Source organism: Merops nubicus, unplaced genomic scaffold, assembly GCF_000691845.1.
Source record: "Merops nubicus isolate BGI_N331 unplaced genomic scaffold, ASM69184v1 scaffold36841, whole genome shotgun sequence".
Taxonomy (NCBI): domain Eukaryota; kingdom Metazoa; phylum Chordata; class Aves; order Coraciiformes; family Meropidae; genus Merops; species Merops nubicus.
In genome coordinates, this window is record NW_008589639.1 from 1 (window position 1) to 24,758 (window position 24,758).

The 24,758-nt window shown below is 41.1% G+C and overlaps 1 protein-coding gene across 1 annotated transcript in view; it reads right to left on the reverse strand.

Annotated features, from left to right (window-relative positions):
* Positions 1–13: 13 nt before the first annotated feature.
* Positions 14–24,758, reverse strand: part of IFNAR1 (interferon (alpha, beta and omega) receptor 1) — a gene marked incomplete at both ends in the record, with an annotated part of 32,087 nt that continues 7,342 nt past the window's right edge. The window contains 6 exons of the mRNA XM_008949651.1: positions 14–88; positions 2,896–2,978; positions 17,960–18,181; positions 19,733–19,887; positions 22,749–22,902; positions 23,722–23,876. Of these exons, the coding sequence (XP_008947899.1) occupies positions 14–88; positions 2,896–2,978; positions 17,960–18,181; positions 19,733–19,887; positions 22,749–22,902; positions 23,722–23,876 (844 nt within the window). The remainder of the gene's footprint in view (positions 89–2,895; positions 2,979–17,959; positions 18,182–19,732; positions 19,888–22,748; positions 22,903–23,721; positions 23,877–24,758) is intronic.

The window sequence follows — 24,758 nt, forward strand, 5'->3', positions numbered from 1 at the left end:
GGTCGCGCCGTACCTTGGTGGCATGCGGTTGATGTGAGAAAATCTCGCCATTAAGTGGTTAAAGTTCCTCGACTTTCTCCGGCTGCCTCTAGCCCAACACCAACCCGTGGTTAAGCTTAACCACACACTTTGAACCGGTGCTATTGATTACACAGTAACGTGATTAAAAAATCTGGAGGTGATGCCGGGGGGTCAGCGTTCCTCCCAAATGATTACTCTTTATGTAGAACAATTGTTTTGGAATTATTCACTAGGCAGGAACTTGTTTTATGAGGCCTGACATTACTTCAGTTAAAACTACCGTAAAGTGGAGAAGTTCCTATGCATTGAACAAAGTCAAAATACTCTCTTTTAAATGCTTTGGAGAGAAATACATGCTTTACTAGTACGCAAGTGCATGGTCAGCAGAACTGTGACCAGCAGGGCTGCCAGCAGAGGAGACCAAATCAGAGAGTTACAGCACTTAAAACGTCTTCAATTAATATTAATAAAAGTGATGTTTGGCTGCCTGACAGCTCCCTGAGCAAAGTTAACACCACTGTGATCAGATTTCCCACAAAAGGACAGCAGGCAAGTACAGCAAGAGTATCTTACATTCAGAGCACTAGGTAAGGGCTGGGCAGGTTTGATTTCCAAGTAAGCTTGGATGAATCACTTCATTTTGCTGTAGTTCAGTTCCTCCTCAGTCAAAAGAGAGATTCTGCCCTTTCTCTTAGCCTTATATGGCCTCCTCTTACCTTTTGCAACTGTTGAAGGCAAAGGTCATCCTTTTGCAGGGAGGAACAGTAATAGAACAACGGAATGTAGATCAAAGCCTTTGAACACTGACACAAATTATAAAAGCGGGAAAGGAGTATAAACAAAGGAGGAAAGAAAAGAAAGCAAATGCTGTCAAGCTGACTGTTTGGTTGTTTGAATGTCAAAATAAGATGGGGATGGTAGAGATTAAAGTCATTCAGTTAGAGACTGATCCCCAGTGTGTCTGACCTCTTTCTGAACCCTTCTGGGAAGAGTGACTCAGCTCAGGCGGGCAGCGCCATCCTACCGAAACCTGAAACCCGCTGTTCCACGGTCTTCCTTTTGGGGTTTCCCCAGAGCCAGGCCTGCGCTGAGACACAGATCCTTTAGTAATGATGTCTGAAGCCAGTGGAGGAGTTTTGGTTGTCATTGTTGGCATGACTTGTGGATCATCGTTACAGGTAGCAGGTAGCCAAGGTGGTATCTGGGAAAGCCACTGGCAATTTCTAACTACAAAACTTAAATAGCAAAATGACATGTCCAGAAGGCATGTTAAGGTTTGTGACAGTCATGGACTAATGAGATTTTGATTCACTAATGAGTTTTTGATAACTTAGGTATATTAAAAAGAACTCTGAACATGAATTTTGAGAGGGGTTTCCCTCTACCCTTGCACAGTGGAAGACATGTATTTGCTACAATCATTAGAAAAATTCCATAGCTGATCATTTTTGTTTTACCTTTATGAAGCCAGGCAGAATACTTTGCAGGCTTTTAGTTTTGTTCCAGCTAATCTCTCTCTTGCCTTGAGCTTCCTATTCAGTTAAAGCCCAAGAAACTAGAGTCTAGCAGGCTGTTAGGAGGGGATTCAGAATAACTGGTTGTGCTTTCAAGCTTTTCAAAGAAAGGTTAATGAAATATGTTGTTTTCACCTCAGTGTATGAAGGATGACTTTTTAAAATTGGTAGCTTAAGGGGAGCTGAAGAGAGAGAGAGGAAAGAACTGAGAGTAAATAGTGATACAATGAAGACAGAGAGAACTGGAGTCCATGCAACATCTTATTCTATCAATCAGCTCCAAAATAAAAAAAAAAAAAAAAATCCAGGAAATCTGTAGAACCTGTAGGAGTTCAGGGATAATTAGGTGTATTGCTTGCTTTTCTTTGAACTTAGGGAGCAAAAAGCAAAGTTAATGTCAAATCATAAAGTAAGAGACAAATTATTTTTTCTTCCTGGTCCCTTTCCCTCACTAAAAGCTATCAACATGAGAAAGTGAAAGGTAGCAAGTGGAGGTAGAAGGAAATATATTTCAGAGGAGAAATCGCTCCGTCTGTCACTGTGAGTTCCAGGCTCTTAAAATCACTGAGAAGTCTTATGTGTAGGAAAAAAAAAAAAAAAAAATTCACTGTGGCACGTAACTGCAATAGGTTGACATAGCATGTAGTTTTGGGTGTATTTCACCAACGCCAATTATCTACTACTCTAAAATTGCAGCCTTGCCAGCTATTGTATGTGGATGCTTGCGTTCACCCTTGTAAAACTGAAACCAACTCACCCATAAGAAGACAGCAGATCAATACCAAGGCAAGCATTTTCCTTGAAGCCAAATTTCCAGCAAAGAATCTTGAATGAATCCACAAAATATAAGGAATTTCTCTAAAAATAGCACATAGATAGAGCTGAAATGTATCCATTGTAAGACTCAGGGACGCATACATGAGGTAGTGATCAGTAGGTGAACAATTTTGGGACCACAGTGGTCTAAGAGGGAAATCAACCACTTGCCTTGTGTTCTTCCATTACCCCTCTTCTAGGTATCTCATGTAAAGCACCATGGCTAACTCAGTTAAGAAACCAAAAATAAGGAAGAAGATAAAAGAAGAATCCCCCCTCCCCCTCAATTTGTACACGACCAAAAATTTTTAACAGGCACTGGAATTCTTCTATTTTACTTTGGTATTTGCCGAGGTTTCAAGTAGTATGAACTTACAGATGCATGCAAAGGACATCTTGCAATGCACAAGAAACAACATAAATGTACTGAAAACAGGAAACTAAACACATACAAGAAAGCCCACTCCTGTTCAAACTATATTTGAGCAAGCCTTAAACAAATTAAAGACTTATTTTAACAAAAGCTAGCTCTTCAAACACTTACCTCTTTACTTCCAACTCATAGTGTTTGCTGTTGTGATTTTTAATCTTCTTCCTGGAAATGTAATCGAGTTGTGCGATTCTGGCCTAAAACGGGGAAAAAAAAATCTTAGAGGAAAACAGTACTGCCCTGTTCAGTCACAAAGCCTCCCTCTGCAAAATTTACTCTGGTAGGTCTACTAACCTGTGGGAGAAATCAAGAATGACCTGGACCTTCATCTGCAAACTGAGTCCTTTCAGAGGTAGATCAAAGGGTGTGTAAAGGGGCATCTCTGATTCAGCAAGACCTCTTGGTTCTCTTAAAGTCCCACTCCCTCTAGGACTTTTGATAACTAAAATGTTCTGGTCCTCAGCACCTGACAGACTGTGCCTTCTGCAGCCCACCTCTGTTCACAAGGGTTTGTGTTGGGAAACATCATTGCGTAGCAATGGATGAAGACATTAAGCTCTTCGTAATCCCATGCTCATATTCACAACCTGCAAAGGCAGAGGTGCTACCATCAAATAGTTCAAAAGTTAAAACCAAGATTGAAATCACAATCACAAGATTAAAAAATAATGCTGCTGGTGTCTTTATATTTGGATAAAGATTATGTTGCATTCAGACATCCTGTATATACCACCCTCTGTCTTTGAATGTATGAAACAGTGAGCAAGTATTTTATCGACTCACAAATGCATGGGAAGAGGTAATTTGGAGTGGTACTAAAAAGCTGATAAACATCTGCTTATTCTCTCTTCTTTTGTTGCTTGATAATAATAAGGCCCCTGATGAGGCAAGCGTGTGCACACAGGTTTTCCAGACCAGCACCCTGAGGAGTCCGACTTCTCACCATCTCTTTGCTGAGCCTGATATTCTTCATTATCTTTCTGAAATCAGCAGCTCCAGCAGTAAGAGAGATGCACACTAGTTTGGGAATTCAGTAGTTCAGTGCTGCCCTGGAGGAAGGGTTTGCTGCTGACTGAAGGGGATTCCCACAGCATTACACAACCAGAAAATGCCTGAGTCATATGGCATGAGGTTTTAAAGATCAGCCCTCTCCTCAGGGGAAGAATGTTACTTTATTTCTCTGAGCTGTTCTGAGGTAAGTTTATAAAGTGAAAAGGAGAGTTAAGGAAGTTATGTCATGCCAGTAAAGACATTTGCTTTCTGCTTTAGCTAGCTTTTGAGTTTTAGTTGGAAAGCGGTGCTGTCGCGCTTTGCATTTCGATCTTGTAGCACAGGGAAGTGTGTTTTTAATCACAGAATGTATCAGCAGTTAATAGCCAGGCAAAAGGTAGGAAATATTTTTTATTTGTTTAGTACTTAATACAAATGTATTACAGTGAGAGCCTGACCCCACTAAACTCTGCAGATTGTCTTCTCCCCTCTCACAGGCAGAGCAGCACGCTGTACTCATGAGGCTCAGGATATACTGCTTGTGCCTGTGAAACGGAGAGAAGAGGAAGAGATCAAGAAGGAAAAAAGAAACACCTCCCTCTGTTGATCATTCTGAATTAGAGCATTGTTTAGGATATTTACTGGTGAATTTTTCAACCAGAATAGGCCTTCCTAGAGCCAAATACATTTGAGCCCATTGTGGTATGTGACATGAATGCTATGGTATTTAAATATATATTAAAAAAAGTTGTAGTAATTAATTTACAGTAACTGTCTGATGAAATAAAGTCTCCTAGAAACAGAGAGGAAGTATAATCAGTTAGTGATGGCATGCCTACTTAGAGCAGCTTACATAAGCAGCAGAAATAAGGATGTGCTTATGTGGATAGGTAAACTTCTCATTTCTCCTGTAGATTAACTTGTCATCATTTGGGGTTTAAACCCCAAGCCCTGAATTAAGGTTGACATATGGGTGATTCCCACAGCCCTTCATACAGAGGGGTGAGTTTGCCTTATAGCTTCCCCCCAGGGTGTGGCCGGGCCGGCAGGGAGAGCCACAAGGGAAATGAGCCCCTGGGGTCCAGCACTGAGTTGACAAAGGTCAGGTGTCTGCTTGGGGATAAAAGCTGGGACCACTGGCAGGGAGTCAGGAGTGTCTGTCTGTGGAGTGCACTCCCCAGAGCTTCCTGGTTCAGGGCAGACCTCCTGACTCTCCCTGGAGCTGGGCCCCGGCCTGTTTAGACCTTTGCGAACGCAGGCCGATCGTGTGAGAGTCGCCATGTGGGCACCTTTCTCTTATGTATTTAACTGGCTGGTCTGGCTGTTTCCCATGCCAACTATGGGCAACCTCGGCTCACTGTTTGTACCACCTGTTGTGGGTCGAGTTGTGTCGTTTGTGGGATTGTTGGGGGTGGCGTCGATCATGTACCAGCTGATTGATCTGTTTGTACCCCCGGCGGTCATTCATATCATAATGCTTTTGTTTACAATACAGTCTGCGTATTGGATTCTCTTCTTGCTGGTGCTATCATTTTTGTTAGGCCTGGTCATTGGCAAAACACCAGGTCATTGTTTCTAAGACAAGGCATGCCTGGATGTAGGAATTTGATCATTAATTTAAGATAGCCTGAGCGAGCTGTTGGTATTTGAAATAGTTGTGTTAACAAAAGATTACAGTGACAGAAAACACCAAGTTCCTCAAATACTGACATTTAGATGCAGAATTGTTTGAAAGATACAATTTTTGGTGTAGGAAGTTTCAAGGTTAAAACAGATTAATTCTGTGAGTCATCCTTTCTTGAAGAGCACACCCTAAGGCACATTACCTGATCAAATATTATTTCTGAAAGGCTTGCAGCACTGGAAAACAACTTACAAAAAAACCTCTAGAAAACAGGAGTGTCCCAAAATAGGTGCATGTAAAATAACTCATCTTTGTCCTTTAAGTTTTTGTCTAACATATATATTTGTACTGTGGGCAAGTACAGGCTTTGTCCACATGAAAATGCCCAGGAGACAATCCCCAGCCTCCTACCTGAACAAAAGCCAAGCTGAACACACAGTTGTGCTATGAAAAGGAGATTGTGTCCCCTTTCTGGCTCGTGGCACTGGTCTAGACCACTGGCCTTGCTGTTTTGACACAACTCTGCTCAGGGTTAGTTGAACAGATGCATCCTGGCACCAGGTAGTTAATAGGCCCAGCACAAGGGAGTGAGGAAATAGTTGGGAGATGAAGGGTTGAGGCTGGGGTAGAAGAGAAGCAAAACTCATCCAGTCCAACAGCTGTAAAATCAACTCTTCTGCAAATCTCAACCTGCAGGACTGCCTCACCCTTAGCAACATCCCTCTATAGTACCTGAATGAGGCCATAATACTTACTGAAAAGCACAAGTGGAGACTTGTGACATGACCTTCTGAGTCCCATGTATTACCAGAATTTTAAATGGATGTTGCCAATACTACTCAGGGTCTTGATGAACAAAATCCTCATCAGACCTCGAGGCCCTGTCTTGGCTCCCTCAAAAGTCTTCAAAGGCATCTTCCCACTGGGACATCTTCCTATGGACACAGACTAGGATGGTTAAATAGCCTTGTCTTTAAGCTTTTACAAAGCATGCCTGAACTAAGAGAAGGCTCAAAAGTAGACCTTTGAATTTCATAAGACTTCAGAAAAAAGTATACGGATTCACTCAAACCAGATGAATAAATGCTGCCACCACCATAGGTTCTGTTTGAAATGTGAACTCAAATAATTAGCTATTAAAAAAAAAAAAAAGGCAGAAAAAAAAAAAGCCTAACAAGGTTTGTCTTTAGGACCTGAATCTCTCCTACCCATCTAATGGAAATAACTGCTATCAGGGGGTCAAACATAACAAATAAAAAAGGTGGAAACAAGCTGCTTAAAGTGTTTTCTCAAGCAGCCTTATGACTAAGGCCATATAGCTCCTGTCTGCTATTGCATTGCTTCTCTTTCCTTATATATTTTGATCATTTTTATCCTTATCTTAAGTGACAGGAAACTATTTGCTTCTGTTGGTTTTGGGTGTTTTTTGTTTGGTTTGGTTTGTTTTTTTCCTTGATGGTTTACTGAGCTCTGGCACAAGACAAAGGGCAAAAGTTCTGGGGAACCTGTGAAGGCAGAATGTAGGTTGGTTTAGGGTGCCATGAAATGACAGCCTGTGTTTAAATCCTGCTGAGAAACTGGGTCCTTCACAGGAAGAGCCTAGATAGGCCTTGCAAAAAAACCACCACATAGTTGAACAGAGCTAAACAGAAAGGGGAATGAAAAGTCAAAGAAGTTGTCAAAAGACATCTGTTTACTTCATGCAGAACAAATAGTTTTTCTGGATTCCAAATTGCAACTTGGAAGGAAGAGGAACAAACACTGCAGACAGGCATGTAACTGAACCTCGGTCTGTGAATGTCAGCTGGTTTGCTTTACAGGTTCTTCCAGGGGACTTTTGCTTGCTGTTCAGCAAGTATTTTTGGAGGAAGAGGAAGAGAATTGCATGATTATATTTGTCTAAGCCTTCCAGCTTCCAAGTGACGAGGTACAAACCAAGATTCAGGCAAAGAATCTTGCAAATTGACAGAAGATTTGGAAGCAAAGCTAGAGACAATTTTTCACATGGAGAGCCTTAATCCCATACCAAAACTATGTGGGCCCTATGGGTGCTTGCAGAGACCACTCCTGTCCTAACTTAACCTCACTGGTGACAAAAGACCTGAGGGGAAGTCACATCTTGGCTTTTCCAAATCTGAACAGCTGAATGCAGGCAGGGGCCAGTCTGAACTTTTTATTGACTCCTGAAGGAAAGATCTCGGTCTTTGGTTGTCCATAGCTGTGAAATGTCCTTTAAAGCAAATGTTTTCAGAATATCCAGTTTGGCAGGGAAAAACTCTCAGAAAACCCATGAATTAAACTCAGTATCTGGGTGCTAAATAGATCTCTGAGTTGACTACTGCTATGCTACTTTGCGTGGGTGAAAGGATCATGCTCCACTTTGCCATCTGTGTAACACAGTGGCATTATGTGCCACTGTGATATGGGGAAGAACTATTGGCAAGGTTTAACTGCAGGCATGCAGGTTGGAGTGTGTCTCCTAAAGCACAGAGAGCTCAAGCACTCAGTCTCACGAGGTGTATTCCCAAGTTGGGCAGCTATACAACTGGCAAGCTGAGAAGTGGGAGGAGAATGAAATAGAGAGTAGGACTTTCAAGATAACATTGCAGCTTGCAGACTGAGACATGAATTAATTGCTTTACTGAAAGGGATTCTGGATGCTAGGATAACTGTACCCAATTTTAAAATATGCAGTTAAAAGCACTTAGGTCCCTGAAGTGCTGGGGTTAAAGCCCCAGCCCTGAAGGGGGGTTGGCATATGGATAATGTCCACCATCAGGCAAGAAAGACCCTCCTGATTGGTTTTCACCCAGGGTCTGGCCAGCCTTGGGTGGGAACTGATCAGGAGATCACCCCCAGCTTCCACATTAACTTGGAGGTGGGGCAAGAAGCCACTTCTATAAGAGCTGACTCTGTCTTGCAGTGGAGTTGGGAGGTTTGTTTAGGTACTGTGTGTGTTCTACGGGTGAGGGGTTTCCGGTTGTCAAAAGGATTTCCTGAGTCCTCACAGCAAGCAGAGTTCCCACTAATGGTGGGGCATGATTGAGACAGGAAGGGAATTCTGAGGCTTTCTCCTGGCAGTTACTATATGATTGGGATTGGACTGATTGCCTGGATCTATCCTTCCTCCATGGCCTGGTTCTGGAATTGACTTGCTCCCTTCTTTGCTGTGTTATGTGTCGTTAATGGATACATTGGTCTATTCATTCCTCTAGTGGTGGGCCACCCTGCATCTCTTGCATATGATCGAAGACCAGAGTGGGGGGTCTGGCTCATGTGTTGCACATTAATGATCATATGCTTCCTAGTCGGGCAAGCAGTCAGCAGGAGAGTCCCTGAGATCTAAAATAAGCCTCAAATCACCACTCTTTCAGGAAGTAACGAGAATATAGTGACTGTTACACCCCTTTCTCTAAAGGTGGATATGAACTGGATCTGTCACTCTCAGACTGAGCAATATAACTTACAAGGATCTCCAACAGGAGATTGAATAAGGTCCCTGAAAAAGAACTAGGCAAGGTGGGTTCAGACATGGTAATGCTTTTAGTTAGTCTAGAACTAAATTGCTATCACTAAACTGAGATTTTAAACCATCTCACTAAACTGATATTGTTAGTTGTGACCACCATTTCTTGTATGCTCAGCCTTTAGTTGAAAAGCTGGGCTGGTACCAACACATGCTCTATCTTCTTCATCAGGGCAGTAAAGGTTATGGCAGTGGCTCTGCAGGAGAGGAGACCCTGGCACTACAAGAAATGTGTCTACAGGCAGCCAGACTTTCAGAGCAGTATATAGAACCCCTGCAGAAGGACCAGAATGAAGAGGAAGAGTGGGATGAGGGAACACCAGTCATACCAACAAAGTGAATAAGCTTTTAGGAGGTCAAGAAGTGCCTTAACAAAAAATATGGCAGTTTGCTAGGAAGGCATGAAAGGAAATGGGCTATGACTCAGTCAAGAAATTCAGAAGAACTGAGAGGAGTTGCACTCTGCTCCATTTACAAACATGTAGGGCAGAGGGACAGGAACAACTGATGCAGCCAGGGTGAAGAACAGCCTAGGCAGTGCAGCATGTACCTGCAGGCTGCTTATTGGGGCTGCGAATTGAGGTTTGTATTTGAAGGATAATTTAGACTGTATTCCATTTAATACATTTACAACCTTAATACCAGCACAAGTTAAGCAAGAAAAAAGGGGAAAAAAAAAAAAAAAGAGCAGGGCCCCAGTACTGCAGACTGAGCTATGGCAAAAAGCCACAGATGTTTTCTGGGGCTTCATTTGCAGGACTGGGGCCTGTAAACTCAAAGGAGGGAATTAACTCCTAAGAACTTTCAGTGGAAAAAAGAGGAAGGCAGGTGCAAGAGAATATGTGTGTGTGCACATATGCCACACACAGTTTTTCACAAGTGATGATTTAAGAAAATCTTTCTGAGCTGCTCATGGAAAGATTTAAGTGTTTTGAGGCATCATCATTCTGGCAGGGGAGAGGCACAAAACTGCTAACATCTTTTAGATTTTTCAGCTTTCCAACTGTGAACGTTCTTATGTGTGTTTTACTTCTACACAAAAAGATAAGAAACTGTGTGCTCACTGTGATCTTTATCATACATGGGAAGGAAGAAACATCATATAGAGGTATGAAATCCCCTCCTTTTTCCCCCTTCTGGCTTTTAAAAAAAAAATTCTCGAGCTGCATAAGAACACAGGGCCAGGGACACAGAGGTTTGACAGCAGAGATGACTGGAGGGTAGCACCTTAGATTCTACCAGGGTACAAACAAAACTAGTTTACCTAGCAGGATTTTTTTTTTTTTTTTTCTGGCCATTTTATGCATACATTTTACATGTACCATAAAAGATCTTTGGCTCAAAATGATAACAGGCACCTTCCTTGGGATATCAGACAGGGTCTTAGGACTAGATCTGTCCCAGGATTGCTTATATGACAACTTCCCTCAAATGTCTGGACATTTGGGAGCTCAGTATATACACCTTTCATGTATTATGAAATGAACAATCTTCTCGGTGTAAGGTTATGTAGATGGAGAGTGTCTGCTCCTTTAAGGGTATCTAGTTCAGGAGCTATTCCAGCAAGGTTATCTGATTAGGGACCTTGTCAATTAGGAAACTAAGGAGAAGAGAGGGAAACTAGAAATGACGTGTATAGAGACACAGGCCTGACAAACCAAACCACATTACTCATGCTGTTAGAGGGTCTCTCCAGAAACTACAGTCACTCCTCCCAGGACTGGGAAGTCCCAGCCTGGAATTTGCAACTGATTAAGACTGTGAACCAGGGGGATCCCAGACACCCAGCTGGGAGGTGTTTAGGAATCAGGAGAGCCCTGCAGACCCATGAGAGGATGTGCAGAGGGAAGGGGAGGCAGGAAGGAACAAAGGAGGAGGCTGTAAAAGGGGCTGGTTTTATGTAAAATAAAAATCTGTACACTCGTCTGGCTCAGTCAGCCCTGTGCCTAATCACTGCAGCCTGTCCTATCTTCTTGTAGCTTCTTAGTAAATCTTAATTATTTCTCTGTGTAATCTCATTCTCTATCCCTTGTGCACATGTACGGCAAGGACTAAGTGCCAGCTCCCGGTGAGAGCTGTGTGTGTGAGACTGGATTTGATGCCAGCTCCTCCTAGAGTCAGGCCCGGGATGTGGTGTCAGCTCCTGGAGTCGGGGGTCTTTAACCTCCAGCCACTGGGGGGGAAAAACGAGCATGAGGTGAGTTGAGTGGCTCAACACTGCAGGTCACAGCCTGTGTGCCTGGTGGGGACTGTGTGCAGGGGGAATGACGTATCTGTGGCTCCCCTGCTCCTAGTGAGTGTGTGGGGAAGTAATGTGCATTTGCTGGCAAACCGCGGGTGGGACTAGCCAGCAAGCAGGTGGGCAAGGGTTTACTACTGCTTGAACCTGCACGCAGAAAAGTACTAGTGACATCCCTCAGCCTAGGCAGAGACGGCTGGTCCTGGGCTGGGCTCTGGCAGCCGGGCAGGAGGGAGTCCTGGACAGAGCAGCAGGAGAAGGGCAAAAAAACCACGGAAACTGGCAAACCTAACAGTGAACTAAACACATGAAATCTGTTATAGTGTTAATGAATACTGACATTTTATTTCCTGTGGCATAGACCTTGTGGCATGCTGCAAATCAGTAACAAAAAATACCTGAAAGCTTTTTGGACAGGGAAATCTTTCCAAAGTGTTACTGTATCACTAGAACACGGTACCCTAACTTTTATGTAGAAATGCTAATCAGAGACCACCACACCACCCCCAAACCCAAGGAAACAACAATGCTAAAACAAAATGGCTGAGAGCGTTTATAAGTATCAAGTAATATAGGTACAGATATATATTCAGCCTAACCTAAATTTAAATGTGCAAGATTCAAGGATTCTGTGCTACAATGACTGGATTCAGGACATTTATTTAAAGATGAGTTAATACCAGAGTTGCCAGTGGATATCCTAAAAGAAATCATGTTGGAGGTTCCTTTAATATGAGCACCTATGCAAGCCGGCAACAACACATGCCTAAGCAGCCACATGATGTTCAAATAACTGACAAACAGCTGTGGCCCTCTCTCTATTTGGTATTACAGAATAATAATAACCTTTTTGTTGTTAATGCTTATGGCACTTATGTGCAGAGCACAGAGATAATTGCTATACGTAAAGTACAGGTTTCTTTCAGAAGTCATTAGCTAAAAAGTGTTTTTAAACAACATTAAACATTTAAACACTGACCTTGAATCTCATTTGGAAATAGAGGAGAGAATTTTTTTATTTATTTTTATTTTTTAAAAAGAACAGTACTCTGGCATACTTTAAATTAACAGCTTAGCGTTACTACACAGCCTGTCAGTTACAAATATTAATATGGATTACGGGCAAGGATAAAGTCATCATGGCAGAACATCACTAGCTAAATAGTTTGGATGTTTAAGTATGAAATTATTCTCCTTTTAAGAGATTGTTTCAAGAATCTGATAAAAAGAAGAACGTATTTCTACAAGGCTATTTGAATATTGCCCCTGTCCTTGACTCATCTTAACTCTTGGGTGAGGATTTTTAATCTGCTGCTACTGGGCCAGCAGAGGGAGCTCAAAACATTAGGTACCAACATTGCTTCTGGAAAGGTATGCCAGGAAAAACCCCCACTTTTCATCTGATTGGAAAACAATGCCTGGTAGGGTAAGTAATTACACTTAATGAAGGAAAGGGAATACGGTTACTGGAAGCTAAGCAAAGCTGCCACTGACAGCATTTTCTTTTGGAATCTGCTTTGCTTTTGCTGTCTTAGGCAAAAGGCATCAGCAAGGCAACAGAATTGGATCTAGTACCCATTACAAGATTATTTCTGAGATGCCAGAAACTGTACAAAAAAGAAAACTACTTGAAAGTACAGGGTTTTTCAAGTTTGGTGTCTCCATGACAAAACATTGGTACACGAGCAGAAGTTTCCCTGATCCTATGCCATTCCCTGTCAGATTACTACATCATGTGTTCCTTATATCATGGTAGCTTCCGATAATTGCTGTTAATTTTGCATTTTCTGATGGACGCTTAGATGATCATTTTGGTACATCAATTCAACATCACTGAATTCCCATAGTCTGTACTTCTCTATATTAAAATCAGGGTTTCCTGTATTACAGTTGTTTCCTGTGCAAGAAAACAATTGCTTGTCAGTGATTTCAAGATCTTTTGTGTTCTGTTGTGAAATCAAGATACTTTGAGAACACAAATTCTGCTAGTGTAAAGTTAGTCAAAATATTTTCCAAGAATATAAATAAAATAATTTGTCCTGACCACCCACAGTATCATGTTGGTTTTTAAATGGGATATTAGATACCTAGGAAATACCATCTGTGATGAAAACAAGAATTTACCATGACCACCATTATGCTAATATAATTGGAAAGCCTTCCTCACCGAGATCTGTGTGAAATTCATTTGACAGCTAACTGCAGCATCAGATGCAGAGACAACATCAAGAAGCAGTTCTACAAAGACCAACTAGGTTTCCATGGCTTTGCCCTGCATTTATTACATACTGCACATGTCCCCAGTTCTGTAATCCAAACATCTGGAGTAAATAAAGGGTTGATGGTCTAGAAAAAGATCTCTTGCTAGAAAATTTGCAGGCAATCTTGCTTCCATGTCTAGAAATCTACTTAAAAGACTCAGAACTCAGACTGTGATAATCCCCTAAATCTTTGAAATTTAAGATTATGTCACAGACAGCAATGGCAAATAAGCTGTTTGTCAAGAAGTGGCACCTCTAACCCCTTGGGATTCTGAAAGAGTGTCACTGCACTTCTTTTAGTCAGGTGCTATGGATAGAGAAATTTGGGGGAGGGACAGGTAGACAGTTAAGAAATGCAAGTTAAGTATCATAGGAACTTAATTTCATTCTGATGACTATCAGCCTGCAACAAGAGTATGTTTTTCCTTAAAAGTTTACCAAACAATACATCTTGTAGTGCCAAAACCTATCAGTCAGAACTTTTCCAGGCTGACCTGCAACCCTAACAAACTGTGATTGTCAGGACTATGACAAATCTCGTATTCCTCTAGCTCAACTGCTCAGCACTGAGATGAATTTTCATGTGGCTGCTTACCAGCTACCTCATGGTTTGAAGCTTGCTGCAATTATACTTTTAATGGGACCTTGACAGAACACCTGGGGAAAAAAAAAAAAAAAAAAAAAAAGCCAACAAATGAACAAAACACACAACAAACCAAAACCCTCCCCAAACCAACAGAACAAGAAGTAGTTTAGATCACTTCTTAAATGTTGTCCAATATTGCCCAAAAAGAGAAACACAGAAGGGCTGAGATTGGAAGGCACCTCTGGAGGATATCCAGTCCAACCCACCTGCCCAAGCAGGGCCACCTGGAGCTGGCTGCACAGCTCTTTGTTCAGATGGTTTTTGAATTACATCCAAGGATGGAGACTCCACAACCTCTCTGGGCAACCTGAGACAGTGCTTGGTCACACACACAGTGAAAATGTGTTTCCTGATGCTCAGATGGATCCATTGCCTCTGGTTTTGTCACTGTGCAGCACAGAGAAGAGCCTGGCTGTGGTCTTCTTCACTCTCCCTTCAGGTATCTGTGTGCATTGGTAGGATCCCCTTGAGCCCCCTCTCTCCAGGCTGGACAGTCCCAGCTCTCTCAGCCCTTCCTCATAGGAGAGATGCTCCTGTCCCTTTATTATCTTCATGGCCCTTCACTGGGCTCTCTCCAGTGCATCCATGTCTCTCTTGTACTGGGTAGCCCAGAACTGGACACAGCACTTCAGGTGTGGCCTCACCAGTGCTGAGTAGAAGTCAATCATTAAAGTCATTAATCTCTAAAAAAGGCACATATGCCCCAAGACTGACTGACTTTTCTTCATTTACATCAAACGCTCCATTACCAGGCACTACTGTACCTACGAGTTTCATCTTGACTGAAAAGCATCACTGGCACATATTAAAAAAAAAAAAAAACTTGTTCTGACAGGAAGAACAGTGCGTAGCCATCTACAGCAATTCCCCTGCTCCCTCCTACCCAAAAGGCATTGAAATACCTAGGAAAGTGAAACAATCCTACTGTCATGCATCTTCCTATTTTTTTTTTAAAGTCCAAATGTCAAACAGCAGTACGGAAGACTTTCAAATGTCCCAAAATACCTTGGTATGAACTACAGTCGAGTGCTAATGGCACTGCATAACTATTTAGTAAAGCACCCTTGCGAAAATGAACCAGTATCCCATGGAGATTTACCACTCAAGATGTTCTCTGCTGACTGTTTTTATCTGTACATTCTTACCAATTCAACATGAAGCGTAGGATTCTGTAATTATACATATGAAAACAATCCTAATAACAAAATCCATTCCAAAAACAGAAGTAATGGGAAAATCACAGCATGCATGACCCAGCTGACAAAATCATTGCCAGATGTTTCCTTCCAACTAACAATCCTGTGAGAAGAAACTTCTGCTTCATCGCCCTTCCCCACACCGAGTCTTAAAGCCGATTGTATTACAGCTTTTCCACAATATCAGCGTTAGTTACGTGCTTCTACTTTCAAAAACATTGGCTTAAGTTGCTTGTGATTTTTGCCATCAATACTGACAAACCAACTCTATATTGTCCAACTGAAAGTATTCCATTATTAATGGGGCTGTATCTCATCCCACTGAAAAATTTCAGTTGAGAGAGTCAAATATAGTTCCTCCTCAGACTTCCTCCATACCACATAATAAAAGTCTTCTATTGTTAGAAATATTTTGAACAAGGAAAGAGAAAAACACTTAAAAGGGTCTTATTCTTTAGAAAGACTTTGGCACTTGAAAAAGAGACATTTAAACAAAGTTCCTTTTTCTGTAATAAACTACTCTTAGAACATGAACTGTGAAAGTTCTGCCCAATTATTTTTCTACTACTTCTGGATATATCAGAAACGTATCAGAATGAGATTGTCTGAGGTATTTAGGAACTTAATTTCCCCGTTTAAGTATCTGATATTGTGTAAACAGAATGAGTATTTCCATCTAAACAGCTGTGGTTTTGCTTCCTCTGGCAACACTGAGAAGAACCGATACAAGATTTTCTGCATCCTACCTTATAACCCAACTTCAAGGACACAAATATCCACTACCACACATTTGGTTCTACCTTGGGAAGGAAAACATGGATTGCATGCCAGTTTCAGAAGCACTCAGGGTAGGCTGTTTTGCCATCATTTGAAACCTGACAGTGAAATCCTTCACATTAAATAGCTTTCTTCCAGAGTGCTGAAACTCCAGGAGGCAAACAAAATCTTGTGTCACAGAAAACAGTTATCAAAATAACAGCCTACAGTTAGTTGTGGAAGTATCAGATGAAAAATTTTGCCTAGATGAGCAAGGGAAAAACCAAAAGAACCTAAACCCCACCACACCTTACTTCAGTAAATGTGTTTGGAGCAGCTTCACTTCTGAAAATCCTCAAAATGAAAATATGTCCCCAAACTCTACTGTAGAAGTAGGTCACAAATGAAAAAAAACAGACTGAAATTGAAGTCATCCAGGAGAAACAGCATCAAGGGAGGCCAGCTACAGCGTAAATTATGGAGAGGAACAGCTGCATAAACATGTTGCATCCTTACAGCAAACTTGGATTATGCTGCAGAAACCACACAGACAACTTCAAACTGTCTTACGTTCCAGTATTTTGCAAAAATTCCAAGAGAGAAGCTATTTACTGAAGAAAACGAGCGGAATGCTCACGTTCAGCATTCTCATTTTAAGACATGATTCAGAAAATGAATTAGCACTTTCCTTCTGCTTTGTCTAAATCATGCAACACTCCCAATATAAGCCCTTGTTAAGTTTATATATGATACTCTTCACACAAGGTTTTCTAGGCAGGACACTAACTGAAGACTCATGCGAACTTCCTAAGTATCCATGGTGTAGCTTCAGTGTCACTACATCAAAAAGATACGGAACCAAGAAAGGGATAAAGAAGTAAATGTGCAAAATTTATTACCTTCTTCAATGGACACAGGGAAGTAAAATATACAAAATTAGGTCACATCTTCAAAATTAAAAAAAATAATGTACAAACACCAACTCTTTAAAATAAAGAGCCCACATGAAGCTCAAAACTAGTTTACCCTAAATCAAATTCTTCATAAAAAATAAGCTACTTCAAAAAAATTGCATACCACTTTCTCCTTATGAAGTAAATGGAAACATTATTGCAGCAAATCCTTATAATTTGTACAAAGAAAATATTGTACAAAGAAAGTACTGTTGGCAAAATGAGACTAAGCTGAAAAAGCTTTGAGTAAGAAGCATCCTCAACATTTGTTAAAAAGCATTTTCTAATTCCAACAGGAGTCCTTCCAATGACAGACCTAAGTTTCCTCCTTGTTGAAAGAGATTTGCATTTCTAAATAAAATTCCATTAGAAGTATTTTATACTCCTGGTTACGCAGCCACGGGGCAGGGGAGGACCACTCAAGAATAGGCCTCTTAACATGACCTGTCATTCAAAGCAGCAGTACTCTGTAATTACTTGCAGTGTAAACCTTGCTTGGAAACTTGTTGTTGCTTATCCTAAGTGCAGCACAAACCTGCATTTTCTTCTGCCTGTGTAAACACTGTAGGGTTCAGTACTGGAATTTAAGGTTTCTGTCACAGTATGACTGGCATTCAAAACAGACCTCTATGATAGTGAGAAACTCTTCCTATGGAACAGAGTAGGCTCTTGGTGAGGTTATCAGGTTCAAGTATATAAATTGTACAGATCTGCTCCTCTTTAAGCGCATGGTATTCTCTTTAACAGGTGATGGAAAGTCAGTCAGAGTGGTGTAAGGTACGAGGAGCCCACCATGTCTCAACATCAGTCAGCTTGCAGCAGAGGGTACGTAACTTTCCACTAACAAAGTGCATATTTGAAAATCTGAAGCAAAGCTCCCAAAGTCACGCTGTCTTCCTTACGCTGTGCCTTTTATAATAAAAAAGTTTTAAGTGTTTATTACACTGCTAGTTCCATATATGAATTTTGTTTTCTTAGAAGTTATACTGTTTCCTTTTCTAGTGTTTCTTCTGATGCTTTGGTCCCCGAAGTATCGTCGTCGTTAGAATAATTTCCTGAATCTCGACTGCTCTGTTTAGAATGTTTGTAGTCTTTAAAATCAATTTGATTTACTACTTCTGTGATGATGGGCTCAATCACTGAACAATCTTCTATTGCTTCTTCTGCAGCTGACAGATAAGGACTGCTGAAGAACTGCTGTCCAAACCCCTGCAAAAGTGGAAAAGAAAGTGATGAACGTTCAGACATAATACCTAAATAATGACCCACTTAACACCACAGCTGTACAAATCTGATTTATGGTATTCAGTAGCATCAGGACATTTAGTGCCTATAATATGCCATTTGTTTCCCCAAGTTCACAAACTCAAAGTTAGGATGAAGTTCAGTTGCACTCATATAATCAGATGCTAAATAATGACTCTAACATTAATCTTAACCATTTTGCTATGCTCGTAGTTGTCAACCTCTGAAATGCTGGGGTTTGAACCCTGAGCCCCCGAATTAAGGTTGACATATGGGTGATTCCCACAGCCCTTCATACAGAGGGGGTGAGTTTGCCTTATAGCTTCCCCCCAGGGTGCGGCCGGCCCTGCAGGGAGAGCCAGAAGGGAAATGAGCCCCAGGGGTCCCGCACTGAGTTGACAAAGGTCAGGTGTCTGCTTGGGGATAAAAGCTGGGACCACTTGCAGGGAGTCAGGAGTGTCTGTCTGTGGAGGGCACTCCCCAGAGCTTCCTGGTTCAGGGCAGACCTCCTGACTCTCCCTGGAGCTGGGCCCTGGTCTGTTTAGACCTTTGTGAATGCGGGTCGATCGGTTTAGAATCGCCATGTGGGCACCTTTCTCTTATGCGTTTCACTTGCTGGTCTGGCTGTTTCCCATGCCAACTATGGGAACCCCTGGTTCACTGTACCACCTGTTGTGGGTTGAGTCATGTTGTTTGTGGGATCGTTGGGGGTGGTGTCGATCATGTATGAGCTTGTTGACCTGTTTGTACCCCCGGCGGTCATTCATAAAGTAACATTTCTGTCTACAATACAGTCTGCATATTGGTTCATCTCCCTGCTGGTGCTATCATTTTTGTTGGGCCTGGTCATTGGCAAAACAACCTCCTATATAATGCAGTATTTAATTGATTATAGCCTTACAAAGCCAAACAAGAACTAAAGGAAAATCCTAGTTCAGAATCCTTTTGAAGATCATGTGGTAGTATAGGAATAATAGGCATGTTTGCAAAGTCCACAGATCATTATCAGTTATAAAACAGTTTGAAAGGAGAAAGAGAAAGCAAGCTGCTACAGTGGGACACCAAGCCTTACACAGCTCTCAGCATTGCACTGCTGTCTAGTCTACATGCTTTCAGTCTATTCTCTGAAGTTTTAAAGGATGGCAAAAAGGCTAGAACATGCTTTTAAGATAATACAATGGGAAGATGTTTCTGGTCTCACATAGCAGGGCAAAAGCACATTATCACTTCCAGCAGACATGCACTCTCTGGAATGAAGGACTGTTTGCCACACTTTTGCACAGAGAGAAGAAAACCCATAAAAGCTAAAATATTTCTTAATTGCAGAATTCAGAACAGAAACTGATGCTACCCATTTTTTCCCCATAGGAATTCCTACCCTTTCTTAAAACCTATGCAATTATCTTGGCATACCCATAAGACCACAGGATAACAGACAAACACTTCTGTAACATTTTCTGACAATTTTTCTAAACATGCATCTGCTTAATGAAGGAGAAAAATATCTTATCTTACCTCTATGTTCAAAGGAGGCTGGCAGGATGGAAAGAACACATATTTGATTTTATTGTAGGCATGGTACAGGACAAAACCAAGTGGTGCAGCCACAAGAAAGACAGCAAACAGGGCAATTGCAAATGTCGCTAAAATAATCAGAGGTAAAACTTTACCTAAAAAAAGTGATTTAAAAACATTCAGTCCAGGTATTCATAAACTACAAAACTTAAAGAACAGATTCATCTCCATATCTGCTACAGAATTTATCATAAAATTGCATATTTCTACAGTACTACCCCCAGCCACGATGATCATTACAAAAATTATGCCATTCCAATATCTTAGATAATTTTATTAAAAACACAGCACAAAATAGGTATTCAGTGTAAGAACACAGGCATCTGCAGATCAGAACCAAGACCCAGTTATTCCCAGTTACATTTGGCACCACAGTATAAGAGGGACATTGAGCTGCTGGAGCGGGTCCAGAGAAGGGCAAGGCGGCTAGTGAGGGGTCTGGGGAACGTGTCTGATGAGGAATGTCTGAGGGAACTGGGGCTGTTCAGCCTGGAGAAAAGGTGGCTCAGGGGAGACCTTATCACCTTCTACAACAGCCTCAAAGGAGGCTGAAGCAAGGTGGGGGTTGGTCTCTTCTCCCAAGTAATCAGTGACAGGACAAGAGGAAACAGACTCAAGTGGTGCCAGGAGAGGTTTAGATTGCTTATGAGGAAGAATTTCTTTACTGAAAGAACAGTGAGACATTGGAACAGGCTGCCCAGGGAGGTGATGGAGTCACTGTCCCTGGAGGCGTTCAAAAATGTGTATGTGGTACTTCAGGACATGGTTTAGCAGTCATGGCAGTGTTAGGCTGATGGCTGGACTTGGTGATCTCAGAGGTCTTTTCCAACCTTAATCATTCTGTGATTCTATGTGTGGCTATTTGACAGCGGGACAAGAAGGCTGCAAACTGACCGCTACCAGAAGCACTCGATGCATGTAAAGCTATTGCACTATTGCTTTTGTGTACAGGATCCAACCCCAAGAAACTTAGTATGTAACTGAGCTCTCTCCTGTCAAAGGCAGAGACACCGGGGTAAGAATGCCCATGGGCTATGGAATAAGAGTGGGCAATTACTACAGTGAAGTTGGCCTGTGGTTAGTTAGCCAGGAAATCATTAGAGTGCTTAGACTTGCAGGGTCTTCAGGAGCCCAAGAGCATCCAACTGTTTCTTGGACAGGAAAGGAACTCCAATTGCAAGCTTCAGACAACACAGCCAGTAGAGAGGAAAAGGATTTTCCGGTAAGCATCCATTCCTTTCAGATGCTTGTGTAAGAAGGAATCAATACTAAGGCTATTCCAGTTACTTTCTACACTGGCAGACAGCAGCTCAGCAAAAGATTTTACTTTCTCAGTACAGAAAGATGAGAGGAATTTTCACTTCAGTGTTCAAACTTGATGATGCCAAGTAACTGGTGCAGTTGATTAGCTGGAGGGAAGGGAAGCCATCTGGAGGCACTCTAACAGGCTCGAAGAGCTGGCCCACATAAAATGGACCTCATGAAGTTCAATGTGGACAAGTACAAGGTCCTGCACCTGGATTGGGTCAATCCCCGGTATCAACACAGACCAAGGGAGGAACAGATTGAAAGCAGTCCTGTTGAGTTGGACTTCTGCACTCCTGTATTAACCCAGGAACTGTGATAAACCTTCTAACAGGCTAAGCTCAGTTCCAGGACTTAAGGTTATGACCTTGTGGTAGAAGGATTCTACATGGCAGAATCCAGCTTTTGATACTAAAATACTGTAGCCAAAGGAACTTTAATCTGTATGGTCACAAGCTATTCAGTGCTTAAGTTTAAGAGTCTTGCAAGCTTCCTCCTCTCCTCCGCTCTTCTGCTTTGCAACATACTCTCTGGCACTATCTCAAATAAACTGAAGGGAGTTTGAATACACTAAAATACATGCCAGAAGACACATTACAAATAATCAAGATAAAACAATCAGGTCTTTTTATCTCTATTTCCAGTTAGTATGAATGATCAAATAATAGAAGATACACACAGTGGTAAAAGAATGTGTGGGACATACGGGGCGTGACCGCTACGACTGTGTCTTGCCAGGTGGAGTCTCGAATGTGCTGCTCGGTCTTAAATAAGCTCATTTTAATAGTTATTAGTCCTCCCCATAGCCCTCTAACTAGTAAAATGGATTAAAGAATTTATCTTAAGAAGGTAAAAAAGTAACATTTGTGTCTTTTTAGGCTTTATAAAGACAAAGTGGCATGGACTACAATGTAAATGAATCCTAAGAGTTTAAGATGTGAGAAAGTAGCATTACTATTATTATATTTTCTTAGTTTTAAGTCAGTTTGGATATTCAGTAGTTTTTCTAGTGTTACAGCTTGTTAACAGAAGACAACTGGCCAAAATAAATTCAACAGGTAACTTGCTTTTATGTTCTGAGTGTAATCCTTCTACTCATTTTGCACAAAGGTGATCTTCCAGCTATAATGAGTATGATTTGTTCTCAGGCTTTAGCACAGTATTTTAAAAAGATTAATTAATTCACAGAAGAATTAAGGCAATTTCAGGAACAAAATATTCTTGAAAACACAGCATTTAGTGATTCCTGGCACCCTATGAAAATATCTTAAAAGTACTGGAAATTAAAGCTTGCCTATTAAAAAAATTGTTGTGCAGAACTAAGTTGAGTTCACAATCATTACCATTATTAACCTGAGATAATTTCTAACCCAAGTGGTATTGTGGAACAGCCAGAATGTGGTTTTGATCAAGTGAGAACAGAAGTAGTTTATTAGTTTAGTTATAGGAGAGAACACAGGGCAGCAAAGTGACAGACTGTTGATGTGGACCTCTGCCCAACTAGGTGCTAACTCTTTGAAGCCTTTAAGTCATTGAACAATGTTTTTAAACTAGTGCTGCAAATATTTTTAAACTAGAGAGGCACCCAAAGGCCTATGAAAGGTCAACAATTGTATTACCAGAAGTGTAAGAATTCCCAAGCTCTTCCTACCTTCAGGTGTTTTGATGCATTCCTCTTTGCTGTAATGGCTGCTTTTGTTGTAAATTTCTGTGAATGCTTGTACTTTGACACAGTACCAACTCGCAGGTGCTAGATCAGAGATTGTCCCTATTGTCTGTTTGATTTCTTTCACTTTGATTTCCTCCTGAAAAAGAAAAATTGGAAGAATAAGATGCACATGAATAGTACAAGAGTCACTTAATTAAATTAGAATTTCTGCCTCTCTTTCAAGAGTAATTCTGTAAAAACTTGCCATTGTTCTGTACGTGGATTAAATAACAGAAACCATGCAGCTCTCTCCTAAACAAGCACACTCACAAAACACTCGACAGCAAGAAACAACTGCTTTTACCATACTGAAATCATACAATTTAAAGCTGAGTGCAAAACGAAACTTCTTCCTTTTACAATATGTTGTAAATGTGTGGAAGAAGAGAAGACATTTATCCATTACTGTAATTTTTTTTACTCTAAGAAGCATTTAGAGAATATGGAAAGATCCATTAAAACATGAGCTAAAAGTATGCAAGAGTTCATTGTTTTATGATACATATAGCTATAAAACTGCAAGCACAGAAATAAAGTTTGAGTGGACAGAAACTCCATTAATTAAGACAGTGGGAAGAGTCATACTGTGAGAAAGATGGCATCACAAGAACCCTACAGCTTCTATTTAGCAGCCATTTGGGAGATTGTTCAAAACTCAGTGCAACTCTGCAAATTGTTACATATAGCCACATCAATGGAAAAAGATTAAAATCTCAACTACTTCGTAATAAAAGTTGTCTCAACCAGTTTTTTAAAAGCATCTTTCAGAAAAAAACCCACACACCAAACTGATTGTATGATGGATACACTATATACATGCCTCTTTTGAAAACAAGTTTCTTGAGGAGAACTCAAACTTGATATTTAAGTCATAACAAATGTTACATACTATTTTAAGTACTTAACTAGTTCATACCTCATTATTTGATGAATTCTTCCAGTACAGAATTCGGTAAGACAAGTCATAATTGTCCCTCATGACTTCACACTCAGATCCTCCTGGGGGAGAAATCTGGATATGGATCAAAAGATCACTGATGTCCACCTTCACACCAGGAGGGCCAATTTCATCTTAAGACATTTAAAAAAAAAAAAAAAAAGTTTTAAAAATAAGACTGAAAGAATACAAATAAAAACACTGCATAAAACACTGCAACTTAAATCTATGACAGTTTTAAAGAACCAGAGTTAAAAGGCTAACAACTAATAGCTTTATTCAGAATCTCAGGTCCCAATAAATATTTCAGTTATTTTCTTTCCACATTCATATTTTGCTTCTGCAAGTTCAGCAACATGAAATGCCTGGACAATGGGATTAGCTCTGTGCAAGTCAAAGTGAAACTACCAAACACTTCTTAATTTCATCAGGACATGAGCCTTCTTTTTCAGGGAGAAAACAAGAAAGGTCGAAGCCCAACTTGAACTTCATCTAGCAACTGTCATAAAAGACAGTTAAAAAAATGTCACTATAAATATGGTCACAACAAAAGGAGGACTAAGGGGAACCTCCATCCTATATTGGACACAGGGGGAAATACAGCGACCGAGGGTGAGGAAAAGACTGAATGCTTTCTTTCTTTGCCTGTCTTTTAACAGTAAGACCATTTGTCCTTTGGGTCCCCAGCCCCCTGAGCAGGAGGACAGGGATAGGGAATGGAACGAAGACCCCATACTCCATGGGAAAATTGTCAGTGACCTAGTGACCTATTACACTGCTCAGACACAAGTCTACAGGGCTGGATGAGATCCACCCAAGGGTACTGAGGGAGCTGTCGAAAGTGCTCACTAAGCCACTTTCCATCATTTATCAGTAGCCCTCAGTAACTGGACTCAGCAAGTTTGCAGATGACACCAACTTAGGTAGGCGTGTTGATCTGCTTGAGGGTAGAAAGGCTCTTCAGAGGAATCTGGACAGGCTGGATCGATGGGCCGAGGCCAATGGCATGAGGTTCC